This window comes from Aptenodytes patagonicus, chromosome 11 (assembly GCF_965638725.1).
Source record: "Aptenodytes patagonicus chromosome 11, bAptPat1.pri.cur, whole genome shotgun sequence".
NCBI lineage: Eukaryota > Metazoa > Chordata > Aves > Sphenisciformes > Spheniscidae > Aptenodytes > Aptenodytes patagonicus.
Genome location: NC_134959.1, coordinates 24,877,556 through 24,893,637, shown reverse-complemented (window position 1 = coordinate 24,893,637; position 16,082 = coordinate 24,877,556). Strand labels below are relative to the sequence as shown.

The 16,082-nt window shown below is 44.4% G+C and overlaps 2 protein-coding genes across 3 annotated transcripts; one reads left to right on the top strand and one right to left on the bottom strand.

Annotated features, from left to right (window-relative positions):
* Positions 1-351: 351 nt before the first annotated feature.
* On the bottom strand, positions 352-11,501 carry KARS1 (lysyl-tRNA synthetase 1). 2 transcript variants are annotated; one of them, XM_076348774.1, is made up of 14 exons: positions 11,401-11,501; positions 10,515-10,665; positions 10,147-10,312; positions 9,638-9,731; positions 9,179-9,365; positions 8,878-9,003; positions 5,411-5,530; positions 5,006-5,168; positions 4,733-4,906; positions 3,908-3,993; positions 3,162-3,247; positions 2,700-2,826; positions 886-1,029; positions 352-490 (listed from the first exon to the last, which is right to left on the bottom strand). In XM_076348774.1, the coding sequence occupies exons 1-14, from the start codon at positions 11,460-11,462 to the stop codon at positions 404-406; spliced, it is 1,773 nt and encodes a 590-aa protein (XP_076204889.1). In that variant the 5' UTR covers positions 11,463-11,501; the 3' UTR covers positions 352-403. The 2 variants fall into 2 exon arrangements, with proteins under 2 accessions (XP_076204889.1, XP_076204887.1); XM_076348772.1 differs by lacking the exon at positions 11,401-11,501 and adding an exon at positions 11,180-11,385.
* TERF2IP (TERF2 interacting protein) lies at positions 11,493-14,525 on the top strand. Its single transcript, XM_076348775.1, has 3 exons — positions 11,493-12,006; positions 12,161-12,237; positions 12,861-14,525. The coding sequence occupies exons 1-3, from the start codon at positions 11,520-11,522 to the stop codon at positions 13,302-13,304; spliced, it is 1,008 nt and encodes a 335-aa protein (XP_076204890.1). The 5' UTR covers positions 11,493-11,519; the 3' UTR covers positions 13,305-14,525.
* The last annotated feature ends 1,557 nt before the right edge of the window (positions 14,526-16,082 follow it).

Sequence of the window (16,082 nt, the reverse complement as noted above, 5' to 3'; positions counted from 1 at the left end):
ACCCGGAGCACCTGGTACCACTGCGCTCATTCCGAGGCCTCCGGGCCTTCGCCCCGCCCGGCGACCGGGGAGCACAGAGCTCCACAGCCAGGGCGGCCAGCGCCCCAAGCGAGCTGGTGTAGTGCTCAAGCATACATTACGCCGGCCTCGGCGCGGGCCCCTACCCTCCGGGTCGACGGTGCCGCCACTCCTCGCCGGGCCGGCCGGCGGCAGCCGAAACCCCGGGGCCGCGCCGGGCCAGGCGGCTCAGCGACACCCCGCCCGCGCACTCGCTGCTGCTTCCCCCTCGCGCGGCGTCCGCCGGGAGCGGCAGCTCCTGCGCAGGCGCACACAAAGACACGGAGACACGGAGACGGGCGGCAGGCAGCGCCGCGTTTATTCACGGTCCGCGCCGCCCCGGGCTTCACACAGAGGTGCCTTCGGCAGGCTGGTCGGGCTGCGCCTCCTTCTTGTTGTCCTCCGGTTTCATGGCAGGGAAGAGAAGCACCTCCTGCGAAAAGGGACACCGTCAGCGGGCGCCAGGGCCGCCCCGCCGCCGCCCCCCCCCCCCCCGGCCTGGGGAGCGAGACCCCACGGGCAAGTCTCGCGAGAGCGCTCCTGGGCCCGGCGCCCCAGGGGCGGCGCTAGCTGCACACGGCGCCGCGCTGGCCGAGGCTCGCGGCGGCGCACCACCGCGCCGCGCACCCCGGCTGCACGCTCTGTCAAGATTTCTAGGCAAGCGCAAGAAAGGAGAGCTTTTCTGAGGTGGAATGCTTCGTCTTAGGGAATCGCAAATGGCTACGCTGCCTGTTGCTCGTTTTGTTAGAGAGATGGCCTGCTTTGCAGAACCTCATCCCCCGTTCTCTGACAAAGCTTGCAGTAGGCACTGCCATGCCTAACATTTACCTTGATGTTACTGGAATCTGTAAGGAACATGGTGAAGCGATCAATTCCCATGCCCCAGCCAGCTGTAGGAGGAAGGCCGTACTCCAGTGCGGTGCAGAAGTTCTCATCAATAAACATGGCTTCATCATCACCTGCAGCTTTTGCCTAAATGAGAAAATCAGTAGTAAAAGGTGGGCTGTACAGAGTGAGACAGTACCACTTCTGCTAACCCCTACCAAAAAGGAGGGGTATCGGTATTTGTAGCCATCATGTAACTGATGAAACCAAAGCCCTGTACAGCTGCGTGAGTAACAGATGAAGGAATCCTGGCACCCGGAGAACTGTGGAGGTCACTTGTACAGCTGCTTCCAAAATAGCTCTAGGCTCAATTCCTTTCTGATCTGTAGTTTCCTTTCCAGACAAAGGCCCAGGCCCCTCACTTCAGTAAAAGCTATCTCCAGGGCCATATGGCAGCAGATGACAGTGGAATAAATTGCTTTCAAAGGCTTCTCAGGTTCTTTATTGCTTGCAACCCCTCCTTTAATGTTTGCAGAAACAACTAAGAAGCAAAATTGTTTGAATTATCAGTAGTTGCTCCATGAAACAAAGTTTAGGGATTGCTTTTTTCCCCTCAAGTAGAAAGATTAAAAAACCCTATGCAGAGATGGTAACTAATGCAGCTGACCCTGACAGCCTCCAAGTGCCAAAAGTCGTAATAATAAAAACGCAGACAAGCCAACCCTCTCAAATTTAGAAAATGCCAAGTGTAAGTGTTGAAACAACAACAACAAACATTTTTGCTCACAGTTTCAAGGAAGACTTTGCAAAAGACTGTTAAAGCAAACTTTTCCGCCCGAGTCTGGAATCCTGAAATGTGAACTGCCATCCTTCACCTCAATCTCCACCCTAACATTAAATTTTCAGGCAAATTTTCATTCAATATATATAATCATATGTCTGCAAAGTCTGGCTATAATCATGAGAGACAACTGCAGCAAACATATATACAACAAATCAAAGGTGAAAGAAATCTGTAATATTATTCATTCTGACTGAACGTTTTGAAACTTACTATCAAGTAAGTTAGTTAACATAAGTCTATTTTCCTGGTTTTGACAATTGTTTAATCCTCTCAGGCAGCGTGAAGCCATTAGAAAGAGCAGGAAGAACAGAAACTCTTTCTGCAGACCGCATCATCTGACCACAATCTCTTGTGGGCACGCATGCATTCATGGATGTATATACCTAATTAGTAACAAAATCAGTTTCAGTCACTCCTTTCTGAGGCTTATCTAGAGAAACCTAGTACTATAAATTTGCAGGCCTAGTAATTTCCAGTCTGCAGCTCTATTCTGTGAGCCAATTTAAAATAGTAATAACTCAGTTCAGGAAATCAGGCTATTTCTTACACACCATTCAAACTCTTACCGGACACGAAAATTTAAGAACCTAGTAGTATAATGTTGTCTGACTACATAAATGCTTCATGGGGGAAAAATAACTTTCAACCTCAGCAAGACAGAGAAAACTCTTTGCATGTTTGCTCTTTTTCAGATTAGTACTTCAAGTAGAATAAAAGGGAAGATATTCCAAAACAAAGTCGCACTACTAAAAAACTAATCAACAGCAGTGTTTGGACTTGCTTACCTTAGAGAGCAAGGTTCCTTTAAAAGGAATTAACTTTTAATGACAGGCTTTCACTTGAGTGAGAAACACTTGCTCAGAGTAGTAACAACCCTTTTCAGCAGTAGGGAGTAATGACAGATTTGGAATAGACATGGGAAATATTGCTTACATGCCTATATCATTGATTCACTATGAGCAAGACACCATACCTTGGCCTGATCCTCAAAAAGCTGCCGCTGACGGAAAGGATCATTAAGTTCTGTGTACGCATTGCACACTTCCTTCTTCATTACAAAGAGTTCGAAGCGTTCTGTTAGTCCCTGATGAGAGCGATGCCTATGTGAAGACGACAAAACAACCATACCTTAAAATAAACATCCTTAGAGGAGCAAAGAGCACATACATTACTTCAGGAGGATTGCCCACACTTAGCAGTAACAGCTGTCAAAACTACAACTATTAAGCACACCTCTTCCCCGGATGACAGGTTTCACAGCTCAGGAACCAATGTCTGCCTTGGTTGGTGTCAGAATTCACAAACTCGTATACAACATCAAAATCTGTTTTCACATACGTGACTTTTTTTTGCTTGCCTTTTTTTTTTTCTTTTTAATAAAGTAGGAGTAGAGCATTTAAAAGAGTTACACACTGACTGTGTCTCATACTCTTACCATTTGGCTAGAGGACTCATGATCTGTGGGTGATCACAGATGAATGTAGGGTTGATACACGTGACTTCCAGGAATTCACCAACTAACTGCAAAAACAAAAGCAAAACAATTACGTAGAGTACAGTATCACTTTCCCAGCACTGCCTTCCCCAAACATCCTACTTCCTTCTCTTCACTACTGAAGAAGGTACCATAAAGCTGAAAAGTTTCCCAACTAATAATTCCTGATCATGGTAATGTCTTCACTAACGGAGAGCGTACGTCCTAGTTGGATAAGAAAAATGACATGGCAAAAACTGTATAAAAAATAACAACGTAATTCAATTTGGACATTACAGCAAAGGCCAATAGGAAAAGCAGCAGAAAAACAGCTATCAGGTCCTATTTTGGGTACAAAGGAAAAGACTTAATACAGTTGACAGAAGAACTATATGGTAAGCCTACCAGTTTGGTAAGGTACATACAAATGCACAGACAAAACTGATCTGCTTTAAGCACAAGAGACCAGTTATCAAACCAAAATTCTCTAGCACTCACATTAAGCAGGCATCAGTAAACTACATTTTGGTGTAGACAACACGAAAAGATTCTGACACAGCAAGTTTTCTCACTGTGATACAGAAATAGCTGAAGCGCATTTCAGCGTGTTTGCCCAGATGCAGCTAAACTTTTGCTCTGAAGAGACTTCTGTTGATACAGATAGATCCTCAAAGACATTAGGATTATAAAACCACACCTTTACTTACTCTGTCAAGAAGCCTGGCTGTTGTCCTGGGAGGTGGACACTCAACATTTCTCTCTGCACAAAGCTCATCAAAGAACCTGCGAGTTTCTGAAATTGTTGTAGACAAAAATTAGAAAAGTCACCCAGGCAACCACGTTTTTTCTTCTTTCTGCATGCTTCAACGTGTCTTACAGTGATTTATAAGGTCTTAATGGTATACACCATGGAAAACATGAGCTTAAATGTCAATCTACAAAAACAGTGTTTGTTTTTAATCAGTTTACACTAAAATATAAGTTATTTTATATTTCAGAAACTTGACAACAGTTAAGCACAACCCCATACAACTGCTGGTTAAAAAAGAAAACTGGGGGGGGGGGGAGGGGGGGAAATCACTGAAAAGTGTATGAACTCATTTCCTTATGGCTCTGGATTCCACGAATAAAATAGCACATACGCACATTTTGAAGCAAGCCCAAAATAATCATACTCCTAACCTATGATCACAGGCACAGAGAATCAACTGCACAAAAGACAGAAGAAATAAAAAATAAAAACCTGGGTCTCTTCAACAGATCAAGAACTCCCCAGATCATGCCTCTTGAGTATACAGCATCACACATACTCAACAAAGGAAGAGGCAAAAGAGTCAGATCCTGCCAAAGACTGCAAGGCGTGAAGGCTTCTTTCTGGACTCTTAGGTAACAGACAAAACCAGAGAAAAGCAATCCCATGTGTTAGTACTACCTCAAAAAAGCAGCTGACAGACTGCAGGCTGAGAACTCGAGACCTTTTGCCCTCTTTCTGTTAAAGAAGAATTATAGGACATTCACACTCAGCATCTAACCTTCAGTTTCAAAACATTCAGCTGGTGGAAATTTCACTCCTAGAACCTTTTCCAGATCATACACCATGCTAATTCGCCGGAAGGGAGGGGTAAAATCTATCTCATATGCCTGTCCATCTTGACCATCTGGATGGTAAGTGATCCTGTAACTTCCAGTAATGTGTCTCACCATTCCTACAAAAGGAACCTGAAGTTTAGAAGAAGAGTATGCCACATAATATGCAATTCTTCTAGAGATTCTTACTCTTTTTTAATTAATATTGTATACGTCACCTGAAAGCAACTTCTCTGTAATTTCCATCAAGTCATGGTAGTCTGCATAAGCCATATAGAATTCACAAGTTGTGAACTCAGGGTTGTGAGTCAAATCAATTCCTTCATTCCGGAACTGACGCCCAATTTCATATACTCTGTCCATGCCTCCAACCACCACCATCTAAACAAACAGAAATTCTAGTAAACACACTAACTTTTTCAAAGGAACTAAAGAGAGCTCAAATGCACACAACTGCAACATGACCTTATAGATCTCATGCAAGATACATTTTGTTTCCTCCAATCCAATGAGTCCACCTTTCTTCAAGAATAATCCTCGTTTTACCTACATTTACTTTTTTAGAATAAGGTCACAGCAGTCTGGAGAATGTAGGCTTAGCCATGAGGGACTTGTATTTTTACCTTATGGTAAAGCTCTGGAGCGATTCGCATATACAAATTCATATCCAGTTCATTGTGGTACGTGATAAAAGGTTTTGCCACAGCTCCACCTGGAATTATATTCATCATAGGAGTTTCAATCTGTAAAATAATAACAAAAATTTTGATTTAACAGTGGCATAAATATTTCCAGGCTCCTACCTCAATGCCCTGCTTTCGTCTAGTCTGTTTCCAAAGCAGAACTCTGTAGATCAAGCAAACAAACCACAGCTAGCTTTGATGAAAAATCTCTGTATTTCATTTATTGTTTGACATTCCAGTATACGAAAACAATTCTGCACTAAAGAGCACTTCTCCCATGCAGTCAGTGAAGACAAATTACTTAAACTATTTGTTGCTATCAAGAATCATTCATATTTACTATAAATGTGAACCTGCTAGGTTCATGTTGTCAAAGCCAGGAACTGGGCTGTGGCATTGTCACAAAATCACCTCTCTACATTGCAGAAAATGAGGTTCAACAAGGCCAAGTGCAAGCTCCTGCACCTGGCTCAGGGCAATCCCCAATATCAGTACAGCCTGGGGAATGAATGGATTGAGAGCAGCCCTGCAGAGAAGGACTTGGAGATACTGGTGCGTGAAAAATTGGACATGAGCTGGCAATGTGCACTTGCAGCCCAGAAAGCCAACTGTATCCTGGGCTACATCAGAAGAAGCGTGGCCAGCAGGTGGAGGGAGGGGATTCCCCCCCTCTACTCCACTCTGAGGCCCCACCTGGAGCACTGCATCTAGCTCTGGGGTCCCTAGTACAAGAAAGAGGTGGACCTGTTGGAGTGGGTCCAGAGGAGGGCCACGGAAATGGTCCGGTGGCTGGAATACTTCTCCTGTGAAGACAGGCTGAGAGAGTTGGGGTTGTTCAGCCTGGAGAAGAGAAGGCTCCGGGAAGACCTCCCTGCGGCCTTTCAATATATAAAGGGGGCTTCTAAGAGAGGCGCAGAGAGACTTTTTACCAAGGCCTGTAGCGACAGGACAAGGGGCAATGGTTTTAAACTGAAAGAGGGTAGATTTAGATTGGACATAAGGAAGAAATGTTTTACGATGAGGGTGGTGAGGCACTGGAACAGGTTGCCCAGAGAAGCTGTGGATGCCCCATCCCTGGAAGTGTTCAAGGCCAGGTTGGGCGGGGCATTGAGCAACCGGGTCTAGTGAAAGATGGCCCTGTCCATGGCAGGGGGGTAGGACTAGATGATCCTTAGAGGTCCCTTCCAACCCAAACCATTCTGTGATTCTACGATAAAATCCACTTGGTAAGAGAGCGAGCTGTTTCATAAAACTTATGAAAAGTATCAGCCTTCCTCAGTATCTTCTCCAAATCATTGTTTATGCTGTAAATTCTTTAGGACAGTCTCTGTAGCAAAGCTGTAAAGCAGTGATTCTGAAAGAAATGAAATGCCATGGATACTGCAAATTTTGCAAAACCTAAACAATTTTAATAATATTGCTTTTTTGGGGAAAAACTAAAATTATTAACATTTGGAATATTCAAAATTATTTGGTGGTGAGAATGGCTGGGAATATATGGATACATGGAAACATTCACTTTAGATAAAAAGCTGTTACTGATCTTCCATATGTATGGGGAATACTGGAGTCCAACTGAATTAATTTCTGAAGAGATACACAATTTCACGCAGAAAAAAGAATTAAATCAATCCGCTGCAGGCTTCAGTGAATTGATTTAGTTAAAATCATTACAAATTTTCTTTCACAGAAGCTGCATTTTCTTAGATGTTTAAAAGGTGACCAGTTATGCTTCAAGTAGTATACATTATTGACTACGTAAGAAACAGACTTCAGTTCAATGTCTCTTGACATTGAAAAGAGGAAGTAGCTGAAAATGATGGAGAAATGGAGTAGCAGAATGATTTACAACTCAAAACTTGGCCCCCTACACAGAGAACTGGTGGAAGTAGCTAAACAATTTTCGAATTGATTCTGTGGGATATGCCACGTTTAAACTGCTGTGCTTACAAACCAGCTTGGCTTTCACATTAACACAAAGAACTTCAGTATACCTGTCCATATTCTCACATCTTAGCATCAAGAATTAATGCCCCATTACTAACCCAGAAGCATGAAAACAGGTATTTTCACAACAGAATTTCACAATTCACAACAGAACTACCTATAGCCATACAGAAAGGGAATGCTTCTACGAAACAGAATGAGACTCAGGGCTCCTGTGAAAGAACAAAGGTCAGGGCAAAAAAAGATAAGTCAATGTGTGATAAAAAGCGAACAAGGATGCAGCTAGGACTTAAAAAAGAGAAAAAATTTTGTCGGCTATGAATTAATATAGCTCCCTAAACAAGTATTTAATGGGATTCTCCAAATAGATCTATACCACAAAACAAGCTGAGCTGCGGAAAACAGAAAGCAGTCAGCATCCCAGACAGTACTGGAATCAGAAATAAAGTTGAATTGATGATGACTGAACTAACAAACCCTGACAATCAGCTGAAGAACATGATACAATACCCATGACAGTTTGGCTAATTTTTCTCAAAATTAACTAATGTCTGTCCATGACACGACACTACACAGTGCCATATGGAGTACTGGTATGATCGAGCACTGTGCGATTCATGTACCTCCAGATTGCACTCTATTGTATAGTAGGCCATTCCCTGACTTCTCTGCCTTTTATTTTATTCCCAACATTCTCACCAAGCCTAAGCAACTTACTCCATTATTCCAACAACAAGTCAAAACTTCATATAAATTGAGAAGGACTTTTATGGTCCTTTTTGATTAAGTTATCAGAACACTAAAATCTGTAAGTACTAGATTAAGAATTATTTGGAAAAAAACAAAAACAAATCAAAGAAAGACATTAAAGCCATCATACATACGACAGAGATGACATAGCACAGGTTCGGATTCCCACTGCTCTCAACAAACTCCCACTGGCAGCTTTTGCAGATTCAGTTGATAAATACTAGTAAATAAACTACATTAAGGTCTAATCTTTTTGCTAACTGTAAAGTACAACCAAGAATCTGGATGCAACAGAGACCAGAGCTAGTATTATTTTCTCATATGCTACTCCACAATAGATCTTAAGATAAAACTGATTGTACTTACGGGAAGTAAAACCTGCATTTACTTCCACAGGCAAAACACGGTTTCAGAGATGTTATTTCCACCTTAATTTACTGAAATAAGGAAAGGGCAGCAGTAGTTTGAAGTACTACCTTGACAAAAGTTTCCTGAGTCATAACCTCACCAACTGAGGAATAGTCTTAACTTTAAAAAGAGAGGAAAGGAATGGTTCTCATTACATTAAACTTATAAAATACACCGTGCTGAGGTAATTATTCTCACTTCTGTAAATATTTTGCATATGAGCCTGAATATAAAGCATCCTTGAAGGTGAGAAGCTCTAAACACATTCAGTATGCAGAGAAAAATAAACACTGAAGCCTTACCTCAAGGAAGCCCAACTCATCTAGAAAGCTCCGAATATATGTAATGATCTTTGCACGGGTTATAAATTTCTGCCTCACATAATCATTAAGAATTAAATCCAAGTATCTCTGACGATACCTAGTTTCCTGAAAAGAACAAATATCTTTAGAACAAGCTAGACAAAATATGCTGCCAAAGGAAAAAATACCAAAACAAAACTAATGTTCATTTGTTGACGGATACCATCAGCAGATATAAAAGGTCATCCGTTCAGACCTATCTGTCAAATTGCCTCCCAAGAGTGACAGGTATGACAAGTACCTTATCTTTCAGGCCAAAGTGAAGATGAGGCAACATGTGCAGGCATGGAGACAACAGAGTTATTTCATAAGGAATAATACTCAGTTCCCCTTTCTTTGTTTTCCCAGGATTCCCCTCTACACCAATTATGTCCCCACGACGCAGCTTGTTGTTAATACGGAAATACTCTTCCTCAGATTTGTAGAGCCTGTAATTACAAAACCAATATAAGCAGTTTTGTTTAAAATTCAACATTCCAAACTGTCCTGCAAGTTTCTCCCCAGACCAAATCCTTTAAAAAAAGGATTCTTCTAGCAGGGAAACCAACCACAACATCCTAAGCAAAACATTACCTGGCTGCCTAAGCCAACCCACAGACGAATAGCCTAAGGAGATGAAGGAATAGAATGCCCAAATACAGACCTCTAGCCCCCAGAACGCAGCTCAGTTTAGAATGCTACTGGGAATACCTCTACTTACCTGGAATTTGCCATGACCTGCAGCTTGACTCCTTCGCCACGAAGATCATAGAAAATCAGCTTCCCTCCAGAGGCACGCTTTGCATGGATTCGACCTAAATATCAAAGTATGCAGGACATCAGGAAGAGTCACTAGCAGAAAGGATATAGCAGCAAAAGCCACAGTATTATCACTTGGACAAAGGATCGTCAGCTCTGAACTGATCACTAACTGTGAAAGAGAAGCCTCAAAATTAATACCTTAAGTCTCAAAATTAATACCAGTGCACAAAAGACCATATGAACTTTGGGTCCTGGAGCCCATATCACAACCTGATCTTGTAGATGTTGCACAGGTCCACTCAGTCTGAAAGGACGTGTCCTGAATAGTCTAACACTGCTACAGACTTCATGACCGAGTAATGGGCGATGGGCAAAATTCAAAAAGAGACCACCCCATCACCAGAAGCAGCTAAGACTTGGCTTAGCAAAGCAACAGACCATCTTTCTGTATCCCAGATAAGCCTTTACCTGCCACTCTCACTGTAATGTCTGCCAAGTGATCTCCTGGCTGCAGGTGACTGTACTTCTCTATAAAATCTGAGAGACATAAGTCTACATGGAACTTGTGGGGATAGGGATCTTCACTGGTGCCCTTCAGCTGCTGGACTGCATGGCTACGGATCTTGTAGTATTGCTGTCACCAGAAACAAACACAACCAAATGATTTTGTTAGAAACTGAAAATATTTTACAGGTTGTAAATTAAAACACAGCTGCCCTTACATAGGAATATGTAGGTCTCTCCCCTTTTAACCATTTAGTTCCCCTTGAATTAAAAAAAAAAAATCAATAACATTTATTCTCGGAACAGTAATAAGCATGAAGCCAGATGCTCACATTTGGATCCAAGCTTTCCTCATCAGCACCAATGTTATTCTCAGAGTCAGAAGCCAAGGAAGGCTTATCTGAATGCTTTTCACTTTGCTCTTTCTGCTTTGCCTCTTTTTCAGCTATTTTTCTCTCAGCCTTTAAACGCCTCTTCAGCTCACTGCAAAAGAGAAGGAAACCAGATGCAGCAGGTACTCCGATACTTCTACAGGGAAACACTTGGTAGGATTCTGCCAAAAGCTTACTGTACAAATAACCCTGTCATTCCTCTTACTCTGCCCAAAAATCAAAATAACCCTCAAGCATGTTTAAACGTTTTCTTGTTTGAACTCCTTTAGTTCACCTCCTATGAGATACAAATACTCAGAGAAAGTTAAAACTGAATTAAACATTACATAAACAGACCTTCAGGATGTGTGCCTGTGTGCCCAAGGGCCTTCCGCAGGCCATTTTATACATAAGAGCCTAGCAACCCCAAGTAGCATGTAAGTGAAATAAGGCAAACTCGCCACGGAAAAAAGTCAGGCGCTACTCAGGGTTCCCGAAGCCGCCTTCGCGGCCCGGACCGGCCCCCCGTGGCCCACAGGCGCCGCGGCTCTTCCCGCAGCTCCCGACCCGCCGGCCGGGGCTTCATAAGGAAAGAGGCGGGCCCAGCCAGGCCGCAAAGAACCGACCTGCTTTGGTCATGAAGTGCCTGGCGCCATCGGAGCGCGGGCGCGGCCCTCCAGGCCCAGCCGCGGAGCCGCGCAGCGGCGGGGCTCAGCATGGCGCGCTCCGACGGATCCCCTGGAGGAGACACGCACCGGGTTAGCCGGGCGTTAGCCAGGCATTCGCCTCGCCTCTCTTGCACGGCACGGCACGGCACGGCACCACACACACGCCCGCCCGCCCTCACTTTTTGCTGAGGCGCGACTCGGTCTCCGCCGCCTCACACACGCGCTCTGCCGCAGCCGCCATCTTCCCAGCTCCAGCCGGCCCTTCCGGTGCTCCCGCGCCTGCGCGCCCGGCGCGGCGATGGCGGAACGCGGGGGCGAGGTGGTGGCGCGCTCGCGGTCGCTGTTCTTGTGGGACGATGGGAGCCCGATGCGGTTCTACGTGCGGCCCGGACTGGCCAAGCTGCGTTTGGCCCCCCTGGTACTGGCGGGCGGCGGGCGGCTGTGCCGCGTGCAGGAGCCGGGAGCCGTGCTCCTGGCGCAGCCTGGCGAGGCGGCGCCCGGCGGGGCTGTCTCCACCGAGTACGTGACGGAGTGCGTGGAGCGCAACCGGCGGCTGCCGCTGGAGCCCTTCCGGCTGCCCGCCGCCTCGCCGCGCGGTCGCCTCGCCTTCACGGAGGCGGAGGACGCAGCGCTGCTGCGGGCGGTGCGCGGGCGGGGCGAGGCGCGGGCGAGCGGCCGGGCGCTCTGGAAGGAGCTGGAGCGGGCCGGCCTGACGCGGCACAGCTGGCAGACCATGCGCGACCGCTACCTGCGGCACCTGCGGCCCCTGCGGCCGCTACTCGGGGGTGAGCTGGGGGCAGCCGGCGGGGCTTGGCGGCGGGGGGCAGAGCGGCTGGGGGGCGGCAGGGGTGAGAGGAGGTTGATGGTCGGGGGGGCGGGAGCGACCGTGGCCCTGGGCCCTGCCGCGGCCCGGCAGTCGATGCCCGCGTGTTCCCGCAGAGCCCCAGCAGACGGAGGAGCCCGCACAAAGCACGGGTCTTTTCGAGGCGGCTAATCGGGAGTTCGAAAGCACGGAGGTAAGCGTCCAGGGCCGGCACGGGGAGTAGCATTGCTGCTGCAGCTGCTTTTGCACACCGCAGCGCCACTGAGAGCAAGCTGCTCAGAGTAGTCCTTCCTGGTTGTCGCAAAATGGTAGAACAATAACTCGTAATTAACTTCTTAAATGACTTTGTACCATGACATCCCTTCTGCTGTGGCTAAATGGGAGCATCATGTGAGCCGTGAACTGTGTGGCTTATGATGAATGGTGCCTTGCAGCGGCATATTTTCTCAGTTTGACTCCCTGCCCAAGTTAATTTGAGGAAATTAACGTGACAGTGTTGTCACATTAAAAGCTGTGTTGGCAAATGGAAGTCATCCTTTCGCCTTAGGCATAAAATGTTCCTGCAGTTGCATTAACAGTTGCCTTTTATACTTAGTTTGTTCAAATTCTCCCTTATATTTCATGCTTTTCTCTGATCTTGTATATCCTCATTAACACATACGGCTTCACTTCAGTCACTGAATTTTACTATGCCTAGTAATTTCTGAGTTTTTTATATACTGTAGAATCACAGTGGAAGGTGGTTGGGTAGCAGTGATAAAGGAAGCCTGCCAGAAAATACCATGTCTAATTGATGACTGCTTCTCTTACTTTTAGTCAGGAAGTGACACTTCGGACATTTCAGAAGAACTTTCTATACAAGATGGAGAGGGAAAGTCCCCAGGAGAAGCAGCATCTGGTTTGAAAACCGGACCGGAGGACTCTGCTCTCCCTGACACTCAATTACAAAAGGAAGAAAGACCAACAAGCACTTGCTATTCTTCCGATGTGGTGGGAGAAGTAGTAAAAACTATGCAGCACTTCATGGAGAAGTTCAGCATGGACCTGTTCACTGTTACACAGGCCTTTCTGAAAAATACTGGTGAAGTGGAGACTACTTTATACTTTCTGCAGACAGGGCAGCGCTTGGATGGGTACCCTGTATGGAGCAGAGAGGATGATTTGGAATTGCAAAAGGATGATGAATGTGTCAGAAATAAATTGATAGCAAAATTTGGAGCTGAAAATGTAGCAAAGCGGGTAGCATTTAGGAAAAGTTAGATAGCAAAGCAGACGGGAATGACTGATCTGGCACTGTGGCAGGAACTTAAAAAAACAAAATCATTTTAGTAGTGCAAATGTGATGGAAAATGTGATGCAACGTTCTGAAGTTTTAGAAATGCTTTAAAATAGTTTATAAAAGGCCTAGTTTGTATTTGATTTTTATTTGTAATACTGAGTATACTAAACATCTAAAAGTAGAAAATGGTGAAGAGAGAGGTTCTATACAGTATCAAATTTTCACTGAAAATTTGCTTTAAAGTGTGTATCTACTATATAAACCAGCTGACAGTCCTACCTGTACATTGCTGCATGCAAAGGATTTTGAGTCCGGATGGCACCAAAACCTGAGAGAATCATGTTAAGCACTCTAACTTGTGATGCATTATTAGTGCACAATAGCAGCCTGCTCTCTGTCATGTGTCTGTTACTTCAGGCTGTTGCGGATGATTGTTTAATAACCTGCTCTGTCAGTTATTGTCATTACCTTTTTTTTTTTTAATGAACCTTGATTAGCAGCAGACATTTGGAGACGATAACAATGAAAATGTAACTGTTCAAAAAGAAGGATCAAGAACATTCATGCCAGAAGAGGTGGCAGTTGGTCTCATAAATGAATGCTGAGATGTCTCAGCATTTGGCCATGTGTACTGGGAATGGCCAAAAAAGGTCACTGTGCCATTATAATATTCAATCTCATGTTACAGAGATCTGTCAGTTAAAACCTCAGGCCGGTAGACAGTCATCTCAGTTTTTATTACCACTTCCAGCATGTGTTCTCCAGTGCTAATATTGCAGGGTTTGTCTAACAACATTAACTTTACCATCTTGCTTCATGATTTCAAAAACAATGAATAGCTCTGCCTCAGCTTGCATCTCTACAGATTGAAGAGTCCCAGCTGCTTTAATCCAGGCAAAGTAACACTTGTACCAGACCATACAGTCTAGTTGGAAAAAGCAGACAAGCTTTCAGAGCCACGTGCAACAGTTCAAGTAGGAAATACAAGTTAAGATGGAGTGCTTGGAGTTTATTTAGGTATTTATCACCTAAGTTGTCTTTGAGAGAGAGAAAACACCATTGCTAGTATACAGTCACAGTCTGAAAAACTCAGTACTTTCAGCCTGAAGTCATGCTCTGGTTACTATGTTAATATTATTTGAAGTCAGTCCTGTAAATCTGGAATTCATTCTTTGGTGAAATAAAATGGGCTCGTAAAAGCAGAGATTGATTTCCCCCCCCTCCCCTTAGAATTCTATTTTGGGGGTTTTGCTTATTGCACTGTGGCACTCAAAAAAATTAAGGTGAACTAGGAAATTGTCAATTTTAAGCCAAATTCAAATTATATTGAAAGTCAACAATAACTTGATATAATGAGACTGCTACTTTAGAAAACCGCTGTCCTGAAACACTAACTGATTATTTGGGGAGTTAACCAGTGCAACCAAATAAATGCCAAAACTGTTTTAGACTATGTAGTGTTTCACTGGACAGGTCATTCCTGCTGAAAAAGTGAGAATGGTTTGACACATTCATGCTGCTCAGACTGGTTACTTGAGGCTTGTGTGGAAAACCAGACAAACACTTAACAAGAGAGCGCAAGACAACATAGCAAATAAAGTAGTAAGATTTTTTTAAAAATTAGAAACTTTACCAGCTGGATTTGAAATCCAAGGACTGCTGATGACCAGGTTCATGAACAAAAGACCCGTCACCTCCTGCAGCCAAAACCTCCCATTCTAGCTTGGGTGGTGTACACATCTCAGCAGCACCATAACATCGCAATTCAATGGTCATCTTGTTTAACCAAAGCTGCTCTAGAATTCAAAGTGAGAGGAGAACACATTAAATGGCTGCAGCATAAAAAGATCAGGTGTAATGCTTATTATATCTTTTTATAGCTCTAAGTGACACTTATTTTAAGAGTGAATTTGTCTTTTTCAGGGTGATTAGACATGCAATGCAAACTTCTGAGTGCATACAGTGCTTTTACCTTTGCAGAACTATACAAACACATTGTCTAACACTGAGGACCTTTCCATACGCACTTGGTGTGCTCGGTAGGAGTAGGAACTAAGATACAAAGAGCACAGCTTACTCAAGATTGCTCTTTTCCATCTGTTCTGAACTCCCGAAAGGCACAGCTTATCCACAGATACACTCTTGCTTGTGCAGGCACATGGGTGCCTGGCACTGGGTCTAGGTCTCTTCAGTCCACTTTCCCATTAACAGGACCTGGAGATGTCACTATATCATACAGTTCTGCTTCAGGGCATTCTGGCTCTGCCTTCTCCACGATAAAAATCCTTGTTTTCTCTGCTTTGTCTTACCAAAGACAGAGTTACATTCCTTCCAATATGCTGGAGACAGTTTGGCTTTCCATGTTCATATCAGGTCCCTGTACTATCAGGGAGTGTCAGGAATGCTCTTTTTGGAGTTTAAAGACGTATACAAGTTTCTTTGTATTATTGCCTGGAGTAGCAATATTTGTAAACCTGTAAGGTTGAGCAGAGTGGCAATGCGCATGCCAGAACTTTGAGTTAAAGACAATTCCAGAGGCAGAAATACTGGTTCTGCAAACTATTAACTGGAATTTGGGTGTTTCCCATTTGCTTCCTTTTAGAGTTAGCCAGCATTCATCAAAATCGATGAATTCTGGCCTTTCATAACTAAAGTTTCTAGTGAAGAACTGACCATGCACCAGACTGAAGAGCAACAGACAGGAATACTGAGTCAGTTTTCAAATGTCCCTTTGATTGGCGACTTCTCCATCTTACACT